Source organism: Micrasema longulum, unplaced genomic scaffold (assembly GCF_059751315.1).
Source record: "Micrasema longulum isolate JH-2025_06_02 unplaced genomic scaffold, ASM5975131v1 h1tg002447l, whole genome shotgun sequence".
In the NCBI taxonomy this organism is placed as follows: Eukaryota; Metazoa; Arthropoda; class Insecta; order Trichoptera; family Brachycentridae; genus Micrasema; species Micrasema longulum.
Genome location: NW_028279592.1, coordinates 10,510 through 28,370, shown reverse-complemented (window position 1 = coordinate 28,370; position 17,861 = coordinate 10,510). Strand labels below are relative to the sequence as shown.

Genomic DNA, 17,861 nt, shown 5'->3' with positions numbered 1-17,861 from the left:
TCATAATTTAAAACTATTATCGGATTTTTTTTTAACTAACCATATTCGTCTGTGATATTCTCCTTACTTCGCTTCATAAGTTCATTTTTTTATTATTTGATATGATACTGGCAAAATACCTTAAAAGTGACGCGCCATCAAATAAAAAAAAAATGGCATCAATTTTATATTCAATCACTCATTTAAGGATGCTTTTTTAGTGAGTCATTGAAATTAAATTAAACATATTTTTAAATTAGATTTTAAGGGGTCTTAGGGTCAGCTGAATCACCCCAGAAAATGAATAAAATATAACACACACGAAGGGAGTAATAGAGAAACGACACGGGGCGAGCTTTTTAGGGGGAAATCGGGCAAAATGGCCATTAGTTTCGGTATTGTTTCGTGAACGCTACTGGGGATGCGTCCATTTTTCCGCATTTTAATATTTTATTAGGGCAATAGAATGTCTGGCGGAAGTTTTTTTTTGATTTACGATTCCGTCTGAATTCACTAACTCTTGCGCGGGATAATTCCTTAAGTTCGGGTTTTTGGAGCGTAACAATGCGTGCTTCGGTGCAATTGTTTATCACGTAGGCGTAGGGAAGCTTTAGTTTCGTGACCAAACCGATGTATTCTTACTCAATTATTATAAAATAATAAGGCAAAGTTTTAAAAAAATATTTTCACAAAAAGATATAATATTATTATTTAATGGGTGAAATATTTTGTTAATTTATCAAAACTCACTTATGAAGTTTCGTTTTACAAAGAAACAAAGTAATTTTATGGAAAATTTAATACTCTCATCAATTTGTTTACTTTTATTTTATACATTTATTACATAATATAAGTAAACATATTTGATAACAGGGAATCTATATAAAACTAGTAAATAGAAAATAAAAACGAAGCGTCTTCTGTTTAGGATAGTCTCCGTCTAACATGGCTCAGCCTGTTCTAAGATGTAGATATTTTATCTTTTAAAGTACAAGCAGTTCTACAATAATATAACAATAACAAAAAAAACTAAAACTACAAAATCTTCCAAATATTTTTTAATGCATCAGAAAGAAATAGGTAGAAATGAATTTATTAAAAAGACACGAATGAATTATGTTGTGTACATAAAACCTTCAAAACACAAAAATCTTTTTTCTTAGTCTCTAAATTCGCGAATTCTGATATCTCAAAATGATTTTATTCGGGTAAGTAACTTTTGCCTGAACGTCGACAAAATTTTTGAACGTTTTTAGAACTTTTTGGAAGAAACGTGATTGTTTTAAAAATTTTATCGTTTTTTTTAACATGAAATATAAAATTGTTGTAATTTACGAGTATTAACTCTTTCAAAAGCAGAAAACGAAACAAACTTCATATTTGCAAATTTATAACACTTAATCGTCCGTTTCCAATTTGTAAAACTACATGAATTTGCTAATGATTTCAGAAATGTTCAAGAGTTTTTTTTTTTTCAGATGATGGAAAGGTGCATAAAATAGTTCAGTGGATGAAAAATGGAGAAAGCAAATCGACTCTTCTAGATATATTTGATGTGACTCCAGGGGAACCAATACAGGTTAGTTCTATACATGCATTGCATATAAATAAATGGTTATCAAATTCGCAATAAAAATAAATAAAGTTTTATTCAGTTGACACTATTTTTAAAATCGTTTGGATGATCAGAGATCTTGGGATAGCTTTTGATAGAAAACTCAAATACAACCATCAAATGTTTAAATGAGGGCATTGGAAGCAAAGATAGCAACCTCCAAACAATTTTTTTTTTTGGTTATGCTGTTGTTTTGTAGTTTATCAACTTTTTTTTATAAAAACCATGAGTTAAGTTGCAAATGTAGTTTAAAATCGTACTTATGATGGTTTGAAAATAGTGTTTGGAAGCATAGCAATATCCATCACCCACTTTATTCGAGGCTTGAAATTTAAATTTTCAAAATGGCCGTGCCATACAAATATTAAGAAAGTTTTTTGAATTCGTGTTTCTATTAAAGCTAATTTATTAGTATCTTAAAGTTTCATTTCAGTGAAAATAACATTTCTAACATGAAGACTCTGCAATCCTAGCAAGACTATTGCAATCATAATGTATAAATTGTGTGTTATCAGCATGCTTGAATTCAATTCCAGAACACATTGCCTCTTAATTTAAAAAATCACAACATGAGAATTGAACCAGTGCATCGTTATTTGTATCAATCTTTGATATTAAGGAATACTCTGCATTCTGATCATCTAGAATACATTTACGTTTTGGCTGGTTTTATATTTTAACCCATTACCATGATATACTGGTAGACGTCCATGATATGACATCCTCGCTCAGATTGACTTCAACATTTTATTTTTTTTTGCACCACAACAGGCCAGGAGGCCTAATTACAGTGGTGAATTACATCACAGAGCACCCAGGCTTGAGAAAAATCACATTTTAATTTTTGTGTTCTCACCGGGAATCGAACCCGGAACCTCCCGTGCGTGAGTCAAGCGTCTTGACCACTACACCACGGAGGCTGCCACATACCTCACCGTAATCTGCGTACAAATGCTGTCTTTGCTGCGGAAAATTTCTGAACCAACATCGAATTCTTTCCGCCTCTGCCGAGGATCCTCACATTTTAGGAAATCTCTTTAAACAATATGTCGACGTGCTCCTACAGCAAAAGCAAGCATTTAAGAGGCAAGTGGTGTTACCACTCCTGGCAAAGATGACATATTTGCCTTGCTATTACCATACATACTTTAAAATTGAAAATAATTTCTGATTATAATAATAAAAATGCTTCATAGTTTTATTCCACTTTTATTTATAATTATTTTATAATTTTTTTACCAGTGACCAGGTTTCGTCGTGACCGACATCGTCAGACTGGTGGGGGACTAAACAAATTTCTATGTTATATACAATTGCAAGCAGGGGTTGTAAATCATGATTTTATATAATTATGTAAATAAATTAATTTAAACTAAAATCATTTAAGTATAAGGTAATAACAATTAATAATAATTATAAATATATATAAAATAATTAAAAAATAAATAATCATAAATAAAAGTGGAATAAAACTATAAAGTATTATTATTATTATAATTAAAATGCAGTTCCACCAAGAACTGTCAGTGGAAAAACTCAATATATTAATAATTTCTGAGTTTAATTAGATTTAATTTATGTGGTGTATATTATAAGTTTTGTGAATAAAAGATTTCAAATATTATATGCAATTGTAAATCATCTGACAGAGTGTTTAGATTAGATATAGTGATTAGATTACACAGAGTAGATTCAATAAAATATTTTAAATGAAATAATCAAATCGAACATATTAATAATAAATTTAAAAATAAATATACTTTTTTAAAACAAAACAAAATATAATCAGGTTAAAAGAACTTCTAAAAATACATAATACAGTTTGTCAATCAGTTTTGAAATATGTTATACTTGGATGGGGTTGTGCAAATGACACACTACTCATACAACTTATCATTGCAAAAAAAGATTTGATAAAGATTACCATTAAAGTAGTGGTCAGTACAAGTTCCCTCGACATATGCAAAAAACTTAAAGTTACGACTCTAAAATAAATTTACGCAAATATTTAACTAATTTATACAATTATCCAATACCTTCAATGGCACTAAACACAACTACTTGAGTTACTAGACATTGCACTCTGATGCTGTAAAAACAGTCGAAAATCAAAACAACTTTCGGTCAAAGAGGATTTGATCGCCATTTAACTGTACAATATACTTTCAATGTATATAAGGACAATTACTTAATACTGTCATTATAAAATTGCTTTTAAGAAATGGATAATGGAAGTGGGATGCGCACGGATTGACGATTAGTTTAGGCCAAATAGGTATAAAAATGTTTTTTCTTTTAAGCGTTTTTATTTGTGAGTTTTATGTGTTTTCATTATCTTTTGTAAGTATTTGATATTATGATTTAATTATGTTTAAATTAAATGTCATGTTTCCCTCTTCTTGGGACAAGACTTTTTTATTGTACGCTCTACGTAACAAACCTTTTATTTCACATTTGTCACTCTTTTTAATGAAATTATTAAATCTTCAAAATTTAACTAGCCTGTCGAGACAAAAAATGTTATTCCTATCAAGCATTGTCAACGTGTGAGTAAATAATCAAAACACACTATTTATTTATTTATGCAATTTTTTTACTATTCCAGGCCATGGAGATTTCCCGCGTCCACGGTTCCCTGTACGTCGGCTCTGACCAGCGCGTCCGCCAACTACAGCTGGTCATGTGCTCTAAAAGGTACGACAGCTGCCTGAGGTGTGTCCGGGACCCCTACTGCGGCTGGGACAAGGACACCAACACCTGCCGATCCTACCAACCAGGGTATGAAAATACTGAGTATTAAACTATTCCCTCTTATACTTATTTTTAAATAGTCATGATTCTAGATTTACAAAAAAATGTATTCGGTTAATTGGTTTCACAATCTAGAGTTTTATGAGTTTTACAATTATCTATTACGTAATAAAAAATATTCGTTCAATTTACATTGAAACATGTGATCTTTTCTTTTTCCTCCTTATAAAAGTCTTACGTATTTACGCCTTTAGATTAGGTGCAGGTTTTTAAATGGGATTCAATTAAAATTATTATATAAATGAAACTTTTTTATTAGTGTTACGTGATTTTATTATTTAACAAGAACACTTGTATAGTTTCTGAAAAGCACTCCTCCCGTTGACGGGTGTTATAAAACTAATATAAAACAAACATAATATTGTTCACATTGTCATCATAGAATCTATATGGAAAAAAAACCAACAAATCGTGTAGTACTCAAGACGCTTGACTCTCGCACGGAAGGTTCTAGGTTCGATTCCCGGTAAGAACACAAAATTTTAACTTATTTAGTGTGTAAACAGTTAGGTTAAGTTCATAATTGTTAGAACTCCATATAAAAATTTCGTAAGGTAAATTGGTTGGTATTTTTGGAAATTAAAAAAATATTTTAAAAAAACAATAAAAAAAGAAAATATTTTGTCTACCAAATTACTAAATGCGTTTTTTCTCAAGCCTGGGTGTTTTGTGCTGTAATTCATCACTGAAATTCGATCTCCTGGCATGTTTGATGCAAAAAAACAGTTGTTCAACTTAAACATGTGACTTACCTAGGACTCACAATGAACAGACAATTAAAATGGTCAAAACACATAGACGGACTCACTAAAGTAATGGCATCACTACATAGCCTCTTCTACAAAATTAAAGATTTTATCCCAAGAAAGGAAAAAATTATGTACGAAGCTTATGTCAAAAGTAAATTGAGTTACATGATCGCCTTCTGGAGAACTGGCAACAAGACAGACATAACAAGAATACAAAGACAACAAAATAAAATTCTTAAACTAACATACAACCTACCCTACGACTGAACTGTACAAAAAAACACACCAGTTTGACATAAACTACTTGACTAAAATTGAGTCCTTAAAAATTTTGCACAAAATAACACTGGGAAACATACAAGACGACGACATAATATTAGTCAAAAATGCTGACATATACAAATATAACACCAGACAACAACAACACTATCATATTGAAAAAGCAAAGACAAACACAGGACAGTCAAAAATACTACATAATGGACTTAAACACTACAACGACCTACCTTACTACTTGAAAACTTTTACTGGAGACAAATTTAAAATCAATCTGAAAAAGCACATAATGACTGAACTAACTAGACTAGACGAGACATAAAATGACTAGACAATATTAAATTTCTAATGTAACCCTAACGGGTTTTTTTAAATTGTAAATAAATAAAAATAAAAAAACAAAAACAGGGTGGTTATTCCTCTTATCTAAGGTGTTGCAGGTTAAATAAACTTAATTAATTAATTAATTTTTTGACAGAGTTACTTTGATTCATATTTTGTTTATTATTGTTTTCGTTTGATTTGGGAGTGTGCAGTTTTTTTGCAGTCTTCTTTTTTTGTATGCATCTATTGAGGCAAGGTAAAGCACCCTGTCATATAGTAAATCCCATTTGAGAGGGTGAAGAGTGTCAACTTTCTCAGTGTGGAGACATTTAATAAGAAAAACTTATGGAGTATTTATTCAATCCAGTTTGTTCGTGCACTTTTTAATGTCCTCGTCTCATATATCCCATTTTGTCTTTATAATGAAGTTCTTATTGTATCTTTTGTATTCTATATCTTTCCAAGATTTCCCAGCAAAATTTATTTCTCTCTCTTCAATTTCAGACTTCTGCAAGATGTGGCGAACGATACCGCTGACATATGTGACTCCTCAATAGTTAAGAAGAGCATCACCGTGACCTGGGGGCAAAGCCTCCACTTGGGTAGTTTTGTGAAGATGCCTGAAGTATTGCAGCCGCAGGCCGTCACTTGGTACCACTACTCCAAGGAAAAGGGGCGCTATCAAATCGTCTTCAGGTAATTTGTCAATTCTTGAATCAAACAATAGTGACTTCATATTTTAATAGTTATATTTGTCAAATTTAGTTGTTTTATTTTTATTTTGTTAAAATAAACAGCAGTTAGTGCCTTATACACGTTACAAATACAATAGTAAACAAACATTTAAGTAAATTAAGTAAAAGGTAGCATTTTAAACAAATTAATACTAAACAGTTATTTACTAATTTGGAAGTCTGAAAAAATAAACGGTATAAAAATGATGTAAACAGTTTTGAAAATATTGACACAAAAATTTATTGGGTGATACAAATATTTTGAACCTGTAAAAAAAAAAAAACAAATATTTTGTTGAACAAAATCATTATTTATTTATTTGACACTTTATATGCATACACAATATATATATATATACACATAAGGGCGGGCATATTGCCTTAAGGCAATTTCTTCCTACCTACCCAAGCCGTTCAGTTTGAGAAAATTACAAATACATGGACATATTGAATCTTACAATTTTATACAAAAATTAAAAACATAGATTAACAAAATCATCGAACGCCGTTATAACATAAAGATAAAATACTTTGGATACTAAATGCAAGAAGCAAAGTTCAAAATGATCAGAATCGTGTTTTTAGGAAAAGTTGCAGTTATATCTGATGAAAATGGTCTGAAAAAGCAGTGTCTGATGAAGACAGATCTCTTGACTTTTAAGCCTGTAAGTTTTAAAACTTAAGAAAAAGGCTCCGCTGTAGCACTAATTTACTCACACGCCATTATGTTGGTTTTATTTCACACACAAAACCGTATTCTTAATCCGCCTGGATCTCAGGTAAAAATCCTTAAAAGGGGAATCGTGTGGGGATTAATCGGCACCGATTTCTGGAAGGGTCGATGTTAAATATTTGTTTTAAAGTAATATTTAACTATCCCTGGACTAGTAACTGAAGCTTAAGACTGATCGCCTTACGTTCACGTAAATGATGTACCCTGCTTTTGCTGTTCCAAAGCAGTGTCCTATACACCATCAGGTGCAGACAGGGGGACGACGATAATGATAATGGAACACTTTTCGTTTTTTTTTGAGTGGCCGAAGACAAAATGGAAATTATATAGCACCATTAAAATAAAAAGACGAAAAGTCAAAGCTTAAGTTATGATGGGTCAATGCAGAATTCAAAATCGTAGGTCATTAAGCATTATGTCTTACTATGCATTGATTATGTTCCAAATAAAATTTATAATTTATCGAATAGTATACCTACATAAACAGTTCATCAATCTCAACATTTTTAAGTTGAAAAAACCTGACTAAATGCGTTGGGGGAGTATAATTTAAATGTTTGACAGTTTGAAATTATGTTCTGAAAAATGAGCGTTGTCACGTCAACATTGCCGTGCGAAACGCGTAGAGTTAAGACTTATCGTCTTAATGCCTGTTGTAAATGCAAAGCTTTATTTTTTGTCTTTTTTTATTAATTTATTTTACATGAAACTTTTTCTTTTTTATTTATATATGAACGCCTGCATCACTGGGCATAATCCGTGTCCAAGCTTTCATTTTCATTAGTTTTATATTATGTTCTAGTTAAAGTAGTTGGTATCTATAAAAATATAAGCGCATACATATACACACATAAATGTATGCATAGATGTAAACATACATATATTCAAAAATGTAAAAATAGTAATAATAATTAGAACTACTTTCAAAAATAAAATATTGTTTTTTTCACCGTAATATGTTTTTTTTTTTTTTAATTCATTGAATTAATCGTCTTTTATTTATTTTATAGTTGCTTCTTGTGTGTTTTTTCTTTTGCATTTAAGCATTTATTTATTCTTATTTATAAAAATTCTTACTTTCTAGTTACTTTTAGTTAGTTTTGTTTCATTTTAATAATATTTCCACTCACGTTATTACTGACTCAATATTTTTAAGATAACTTTTTTACTTTTTAAACTACTTTTAGCTATGTTTTTTTCCCTTAAAATATTATTGAACCCACTGGAAAAAATAAAAACAGTTAATTTACAACCTTAGCGTGTAAAATAATATGGAAACTTTACCATAAAAGTCAAGTCTAGTTTTGTTTACTATAAAATTATGTAATTATAATGTTTACTTCCTGAATAAAAGGAAAAAAAATGTATACTTAAAAAAATATATTTCAACAACGTAATTTTATCTACGTCTTTGTTGATTATAGTTTTTCCACCATTTTGTTATAAGAAGTTTTAGGGGTTTCGAACCGTCAGTAGGGTCGCAGTGAGTCACATCTTGCTGGAGGGTGTGATTCTATAAAATGCTGCGGATGCCCAGTTGCATTCCACCGGCAACACTACTGACTAGTCCAACTCGTTAGCGTCTGCGTCACGAACCCCTGGAAATGGAATCACACTCATAACGTGCGATCACAGCAGATATAATGAGAGGATGAAAGGCGAGTTTCTGGCGCCCCCAAATCAGAAACAACCAGCTAAGGAAATGAGAAAGAACAGAAAAATATATCAGAAAAGACAACGGGAAACCACTCCGGTCATCTTTTCTCAGGAATCACTATGGCGAGTACATCCAATAAGCAGTTGTCCTGGCCTCGGAGTAGCGCAGGACCGATATGCTTTCGCTGTAGTGATCGCCAACGTCGGGAGAACCTGATAAGGCACCGCAAGAAGATGAAGAAGTGTCAGTTCTGTATTCATCCGATTATGTTTCGGTTTATTATAATTAACTATTGTTTTTTTTTCAGGCCGGAAAAATACATTGAGACTTCAGAACACGGATTGCTGATCATTGCTGCCTCAGAAGCTGACGCTGGAAGATACGACTGTTGGTTGGGGGGATCCCTTCTCTGTTCCTACAACATCACTGTGGACTCTCACAGGTTCGTTTTCTCAGCTAAATGTAACTCACTTTAAAACCAGTCCATTCTCCATTTTATTCTTTTCTCAATATATGTTTTGTTGTAGGTGCTCACCGCCTGAGAAGAGCAATGAATATCAAAAGATTTACTCAAATTGGTGCCACGAGTTTGAGAAATATAAATCCGCCATGAAGAGTTGGGAAAGAAAACAAGACGTAAGTTATATTTGCAAAAGAAATAATTATTTTCATAATTATGTATTTCAATTTAATTTTCTTAATAATAGGGAAATATCAAATACTACGAATACCGATTGAAATGTATTGAGAATAATTTATAGTATTTTCGAAATCAATATGGATATTGAGGAAAAATGTTTTCATTCATAAATGTAAAAAAGACATTCAATAAAAATACGTTCGTAGAAAAACGCGACTTGTTTAGCCTTGGTTATTGTGACATTAAGATTCGTTATCACATTATCATGTTCTTAACAAAATTCAATGGCTAGGGACAAATAAACATGAATCGTGACGTATTAGGGGCGTGGGCGAAGGAATGGCCGTTTTTGCGGGAATTCAAAATTACAACTTAAAATTTATTTTTTATGCTACTAATAATTAGCAAAAACATATTTTTACTGGACAGTATTTTTTAGACCTTTGTTACTTTAAAAGTGTTTAAAAAAAACTGATATTTCTTTATTATTGATGAAGAATATATAAATGGTGTTAAGCTAATGTGTCAAGTCACACAAACCTCTAATTGGGTTATTGATTAACATCAGGTGTATTATTTAAGAATATTATTATTTATTTAGCTCGGCTGTTATAATCGTGGTATAATGGTCAGTGCGTTTGCCTACCGCGCAAGAGGTCTTGGGTTCGATTCCCGACATGGTTGATATGAAATATTTATTTAAATGGATGTTTTTACACTAGAACATTTCATAGTCCCTGGACTGGTACCTGAAGCGTAAGACTGATCATTTTATTTTTATGTAACAAAAGTGATCAAGATTCGCTTCGATTTGTGTACCAATGCAGTGTCCTATGCACCATAAGGTGCGGAAAGGGACTGACGATGATGTTAAGTTTAATATATAGAAAGTGTAATATAACTAAAGTAGATGATAAAGTTTTTATATTTATTATTATTATTTTTATTATTTATTAACCAAACGTTCAAAAAAAAATACAGACCCCAGTTTTTTTTCATGCAGCCATAAATATTTATACAATAAAAAATAAATTAATCATACAAATAAATTTGTTCGCTTTTTAATATAAGTAATATAGGTATATAAACATAAATGAAATATAAACATAAATACGTAATGTATAAATTTTGTTAATTTTATCTGTATATTTTTAGTCTTCTTTGTATATTCTCATTTGTAAATTATTTTTTTAAAGTATATTGTTAAGTGTCCTCGGCACGGGTAACCCCACCTCAGTGAGGTCACATTATTTTTATTATTAATCATTGTTTACCATATGGAAAAAAATGAATAAATAAAAAACAAAAAAAAAAAAAAAATAATCTGCATAATTTTATATTTTTAATTCTTTGATAAAATAAGATAATTAATTTTCAATGGCGAATATTATAATTAATTGTGATTTAATCATTGTATAACTTCTTTGTCTTCCTAATATTATCAGAATAATAATTATTTGGCAATTTATTATTAAGAGTAGTTTGGATTATCTATTTTATCAAATTCCAATTGAAATTCTGTATGAAACTAAGTTTAAACTTAACCTTTACTCTAGTGGTCTGACTTTGAAAGTCATATTAGGGAGACTAAATCAAATAACCACAAATTAAATGCGGCTGAATTAGAACAAAATAAATATTTACATAATAAAATATTTAATTTGCTTTTTAATTAGAGAGGTAGCATTTAATCAGAAAACACCGGTTAATTGGTGCATAATACAAAAAAAAATGTTTTTAACTACGCGGTGCGGTGTATTTTACAAAATATATTTAGTATACTTGTCTTTTATTAATAATCATTTGAATAAATTCTTAGCATGTGGTGGAAAAGTAATATGAAAAAGTACATTATTTTCTTAAATTAAAAAGTTAAAATTAAATTTATATCTTTATATAATCACTTTGTAAAGCGCCCTTGAGGTAGTATATTACGAAAATGGCGCTATATAAGTTATCCATAATCATTATTATTATTTATACTGTTTGATGTATTGTTTGTTTACTATCATAAGTTCAGAATCAAATTAGAGATAAAAATATTTGGGGTAGCTTAGTAATATTATTGCCTGGACTGCTATTTTTAACGCTCTTGCGGCCATCGAGAACGTATTACGTAAAAGCGTTCTCAACAGCTTCGGGACCGTTATAATAGCCACCTTGTTTGTTTTATGATATACCGCTTTGTAAAAGAACAGCAAAAATAATGATGATTTGTCGCCCTTAAAGGTTTTTTCTTAAAACAGTTTTTCAGCAGTATGAGTGAAGTTTGTACACCTGTATATTGGTATATGAATATATTTACAATTTCAAAATAAAATAGGTATACTTTGAAGTTGAATATGGCATACGCCATAATATGTTGTTCATGCGCGGTCCGTTCATAGAACGCATGGAACCATTGCTTCTCCTAAATTTAACCGAAAAATGTTTATTAATATTATTTTATTTATTTTATTTTTCTTTTATTAACATAAACGGCAAATCTGCCTTTTACAAAAACATACAATACTAACACGTGTGGCTTAATATAAAAAATAAAATAAAAAACTTAAATTTCCTTTTATTTAAGATTTATAAAAAAAATAAACTGAAAATAACACTTCTGTGTATAGACGAAGTAGGAAAAATATAATGTTTTTCAAAAGAGTAATTTATTTTTAAAAAATATTAATTATTTTATGCCAAAAAGTCGCATTTTGATGATTTTTTCAGAATGTGCTCCGAGTCACATGGCTTTTATTTGATGTGCAACGACGATATAGTACTATGTTTGACTTTAATTTCTTAAGGGTAGTGTATATTATTTATTTATTTTTTTTTAAATTTTTTTATTTATATATTTATTTATTTATTTATTTATTTATTTATTTATTTATTTATTTATTTATTTATTTATTTATTTATTTATTTATTTATTTATTTATTTATTTATTTATTTATTTATTTATTTATTTATTTATTTATTTATTTATTTATTTATTTATTTATTTATTAACGGACATTGTCCATGTATACAATTTATAAGGTTTAAATATTACAATAAAAGAGTAGTTTAAAACATTTAAAGAAAAAAGAAAGAAGCATTGACAAACATAAGGGACATCGAGACAAGATCTAGACTATTTATTTAGTGCTCGTTTAAATCGTTGTAAACTTAAACCAAAAAAGTCCAGATCCTGTCTTGAGTTAACAATACGACAAAGGCGGGTCATTGGAGAATTTGGGCCATACTTTGTTCTATGCTGATCAATGAACAGTACTTTATTGTTTCTCAATCTACGAGTCGGAATATTGAATTTTACTTGTCCCAGTAATGATGGAACATCGATTATACCATTTAGTATGCCGAACATATATATGGAGTCAATATTAGTTCTACGTTTTTGTAGACTAGAAATATTTAACATTGACTCTATTTCAGCATAAGAATAATTATCTCTCTCTAGTCCAAATGTTATGTACAAATTACCCATATATTAACTGTTTCCCCAATCCAAAACCCCTCCGCACGCTCCTGATGATGTTATTGTATGTATTTAGTTATATATATTTGTTTTTTTCAGCAATGCGCAAGACAGAACGAGTCGAATCAGAATACACACCCGAATGAAATAGTGTGATAGCTGCTGCAGTTCTTCTATCTGCTCTTTGTGTCCGTGATCCCCGTTAGCTGTATTCCAATTCCCTTTGTGCTGAGGACCTTCGAAGTTATAAGTGAACAATAAACCTTCGAAATAATCCAGTGAATGAATAAACTTTAAAAAAAGGGCAATAAAAAAACATTTTTTAACCGTTTGCCGAAACATACTTTAAAAATTATGTGCCACGAAAAAAAATAGTATATATTGAATATTACTTGCCACAAAAAAGTGGGTGAACTATAGTACCGGGGGTGCATTCGAAAATCCTTTTTAAATTATGAAAAAAATATTTCAACGAATGAAACAATGTGAACAGTGTTATCGTGAACAAATGTGATTTTAATGTTTTATTTTCATAAAAGACAATTATCTTTAATTTTATCAATCGGTCTTTGTCGAGGAGTGCACATATCCAGTTATCGTATAAAATTAAAATCCTCTGTCGTATAAATAAGATGAAAGATATATTATAATAAAATCAGTTTTAGGTTTTTAACAATTGATATCGCGAATTAGTTTTTTTTTCAGGAATCGACTTATGAATTGTGTATTGTTCAACTTCAATTTTATTAATAATTAAAAGAGTTTATTTTCAATTTAATTTGTATTCCAATAAGACTGTTTTAAAGTTTCTTGTAATTAAGATTATATTATGTTCTTACAATTCATGAAAAATATATGAACCAATGCTATGAATAAATTAATTTTTAATTCTTATAATAAGATATAGAAATGAAGTGCATCATATTTAGTGTAATATCACTTGTAAAAAATCATTCATTTTCTCGCTTAGAAAATTTACACATAAGCCAAAAAGAGTTTTGCATAAAACAATCATTGTCCATGTATCATTTTTAATTTTTTGATATGTATAAGCTGCATTGAGGTATTTTATCAATATGTAAACAGCAGTTTAATGTCAAATTATTAAGTAATTTTGCAAAAGTATATGATAAAAGAAGCTTATTACTTCTAGGTAGTAAAAAGATGAAGAGTCATCTTATAAGTATAAAGTCGTAAAATATTATTTGGGTAAAATATTTTGATCTCTTCAAACAAAATCAGTCCAGTTATTAAAATAAACAGTATTTTAGTGTACTTATTTTTATAAAAAACTTAATGTCTATTGAACGACCTCCATTTGAAGTGAAATTTTTGACAATTAAGAATGTTTACGGTGTCAAATTCATTTATTCTCACAAACGTTGGTATTGTTTTACTTTGAAAAATGTTTTCACTTATTATTTTGAATAATTTCATTTTTATGAAATATTCTGAATTACGAGTATTAAAAAAATACTGAAAATGTGATCTACTTAAATTTAATAATAAAATTAGATTTTAACTTAAGATAAATAATAGGTTGTAAATAATCTGTTTTACTTGCTTATTAAATTGATAAAATATTAAATAATTTTTAAATTAACTCATTTCTTCCTACCATAAATTTTGAATCAGATTTTATAAAATAATTCAAATTGTAATGCCCAGTTTTCCTTTTTCTCAGTATAATGGATTGCGCATTATATTTCAAAACATATTTGATATTGTGTGAGTATGTATTTCTAAATAAAGTTAAAAAACAAAATATTTTAATACTTATAAAACATGTTTAATATAAATAATGAAAGCATTTGTAAAATGAATTCCTTGCGCAATAATGATTAGATAAGTACTTGAAATCATGTTAAGTAATAAGTAATGAAAAAACCTAAAAGTACTAAGAAAAATGTAGAAATCTGTACAGCTATTTTTAATTGCCACGTCGAAGGGGTTATATACATTTAATTGTTTATATATTTAGCGATATTAAATACATTATAGAAATATGTATGAAGAAATTTGTTGAATAAAAATAATGATTTTTCTGGCGCTGGGTGCGCCACTGGCCATTATTTATAATTATGTATTTCGAATTATAATTTTGGCTTTTTCACATTTTCGATGAATAGGGTGCTAAATATGTGAAATGGGATTTGCTTTGTTCTTTTATAAACATTTTTATGTTGAAATTGAACCAATAAATTTATTAAAATTAAATCCATGTGTTTAATTTCCTTACGAAAAGTAATCCGAATAAAAATTATAAGAATCGAAAAAATGATAAAAAGTCCCGTAGGTACTTTAAGCCCCAACCCAAAAGATGTTATTTAGATAAACACCTCACTGAAGACGAAGAAATTACATATGTAAAAAACACCAAACTAAAACTACCAACATGATCATTTGATTATTTTTTTATTTATTGAGAAGAAGTTTTACATTTTATTTGGTACACCTATACCTATATTTTTCATTATATATCAAATGTTTCTACCTCTCTGTAATGGAACAAGACTTTTCTGTTTAGGGAGTGAGTTCGTTTTACTATTTTGATATTTGTGTTTTTTTGTAATTTTTTTTTTAAATATTTTATTACAAAAATCGAAAAATACAACATAAAAGTTAAGATAGGGTGGTTTTTTCGTAATTCATCCTATTCACATATTTGTTAAGGATTTAATTATGAAGAAAGAATTTTAAAAGAAGTTACATTGTTCGCGTTAACAGTGAGGTTTACTAAACAATCACAAAAACTGGTCTGTAAAATTGGACTTGCACTTTATAACGGTCAAAGCGTAGGTACAGACGAATTTTTGCCGTGTGCCACACGTCGGCGTCGCGTCGATCAACTTTAGCTCCAGCGCGCAACTGCGGGGTCAAGAAAGCGTGTGTCTAGGGTCACGCCGCACAATGAGTGACTACGGGAGACAAATCAGCAATCACTCCATATTTACAGAGGTGGTATAATTTAATTTAATTCATTTTTAAATATAAGAAAGGATCTACCATTATTTTGTCATACATTCGTTCTTCATGACCAAACCATCTCAGTGACCCTTTTTTAATCTTATCAATTATACCTGTCTCAGATTGGTATTTCAAATAAGTGAACATATATCACACATCTATTACAGCAACATTTTATTTGGCGTAATATAATTTTATTGCATATAATCAAACTCTGATATCATCACCTCCCTATTTACGCCCGGTAGTACATAGGGCAATGCATTGGAATTCCAATTAAATCATATATGGATCATTTTTAATACAGATAAATGGTACAAGGTAATTAGTTTCACGCTTCGGTCCAGGAACAATAAGATAATATTGCAGTTTAATGCACCAACTACTACACTGCTAGGGGGGCTTACCTACTCTTTTTCCTTTTTCAGGTTTTTTTACCTTAAAGCAGGCATCAAGTCTGCAAAAACACTCGTCCAGGGTTTTGATTCTTATTCACACACAAAACTGTATTCTTTATCGGTGCGGATAAAGGTACTCTGACATACGAGATGTTAATTGTTAACCTCTGTGGTCTTAGCCCAAGACAGTTTATATAGTACCCACGACATTTAAAATCAAGACATTGCAATAACGCCAACAAATGAATAATTAATGATTCCTGATCTTCTTCGTTTTTTAATGTCCTTTTCACCTCTCAACTCGGGTGTTCTGGCTAGATTCTTAATCAACTGCGTTATCTTTATTTTTAATAATCTAAGTGTATAAGGTATAATGTATCGCAAAGTATCGAAAGCCCTTCACTCTATTAGCGAATGCCAAATCAGAATTAACGATGTTGTCACATATTGGTTTGAGGTCACCACCGGAGATCGCCAAGGTTGCGTCCTTGCACCGTTCCTTTTTATAATCTTTATGGACTTCATCCTTAGAAAGTCAATTCCACTAGATCGAGGAATATCTATCTCCCTTTTCCAGAAATTCTGTGATCTAAAGTATGCCGGTGATGCGGTTATAGCTGACGATTTTGTCGGAGGTCTTCAGGTTACTGTAGAAACGCTTAATAGGTACTCCGTTTGCATAGGTTTATAAATCAATATTGCAAAAACCCATACTTCGTGCCTTGATGCTCGAAATCCCATGACTCTGTCAAACCAAATCATCAAAAGGGTCGAGAGTTTCACCTGGAAGTATATGTTACAGAAAATGGAAGCTTTCAAAAAGAGCTGGTAGCGCAGTTAGGAGTAGCAGGCACTACATTCAACAGCGTAAAAGCGTGCAAGAGATCGGAGTGCCTTTAATGCCAGACATTTTAGATATTTTTTCACGTTTTCGTGTAGATTAAAATCCTGAAAGAGTAAATCGAGTCAAATTCGCCTCTTTCTGATCGGCCTACAATACTTATTTTTTATTTATTTTTATTTGTTTTTATTTATTTATTATTTACATACAATATTACATTTTTTTTTTTTTTTAAACATTTTTTAAATGATTTTTTTACAGGACTCACAAAGCCAATTAATGTGGCTTGTCAGTAAAGATCCTTTACATGAAAACATATTATTACACTACATAGTTGTATAATAATAATTACTACTAATTTAAATATAAGGAGCGAGACAGATGATCAAGTTACACTGCATTTGGAGTAGTTATTATCCATGCATAGTGGACCATCGGGTGCGGATAAGGGGATGATGAATTTATTTCAAAGTAGAAACAGCGCATTTTCATAAATTAAAATAAACATAAATTTCATAAATTTTGAAATCCCCCTTGAAGTATTAGAAATATAAGAACGCACTTTATTTTTTGGATCTCATCGGGATCATATTAGTTGCGGGAGATTTGCATTATTCATGCATATCATGCGGTCACCCTATCAAAAGGGAATATGGTTAATTTATGCTGA

General features: G+C 29.9%; 1 protein-coding gene across 1 annotated transcript in view; it reads left to right on the top strand.

Annotated features, from left to right (window-relative positions):
• LOC148272181 (semaphorin-2A-like) overlaps positions 1 to 15,202 on the top strand; it is a gene marked incomplete at its 5' end in the record, with an annotated part of 48,530 nt that extends 33,328 nt beyond the window's left edge. Inside the window, 6 exons of the mRNA XM_088240406.1 lie at positions 1,458 to 1,558; positions 4,200 to 4,372; positions 6,259 to 6,450; positions 9,186 to 9,320; positions 9,406 to 9,514; positions 13,085 to 15,202. Of these exons, the coding sequence (XP_088096532.1) occupies positions 1,458 to 1,558; positions 4,200 to 4,372; positions 6,259 to 6,450; positions 9,186 to 9,320; positions 9,406 to 9,514; positions 13,085 to 13,141 (767 nt within the window). The remainder of the gene's footprint in view (positions 1 to 1,457; positions 1,559 to 4,199; positions 4,373 to 6,258; positions 6,451 to 9,185; positions 9,321 to 9,405; positions 9,515 to 13,084) is intronic.
• Between the last annotated feature and the right edge of the window lie 2,659 nt (positions 15,203 to 17,861).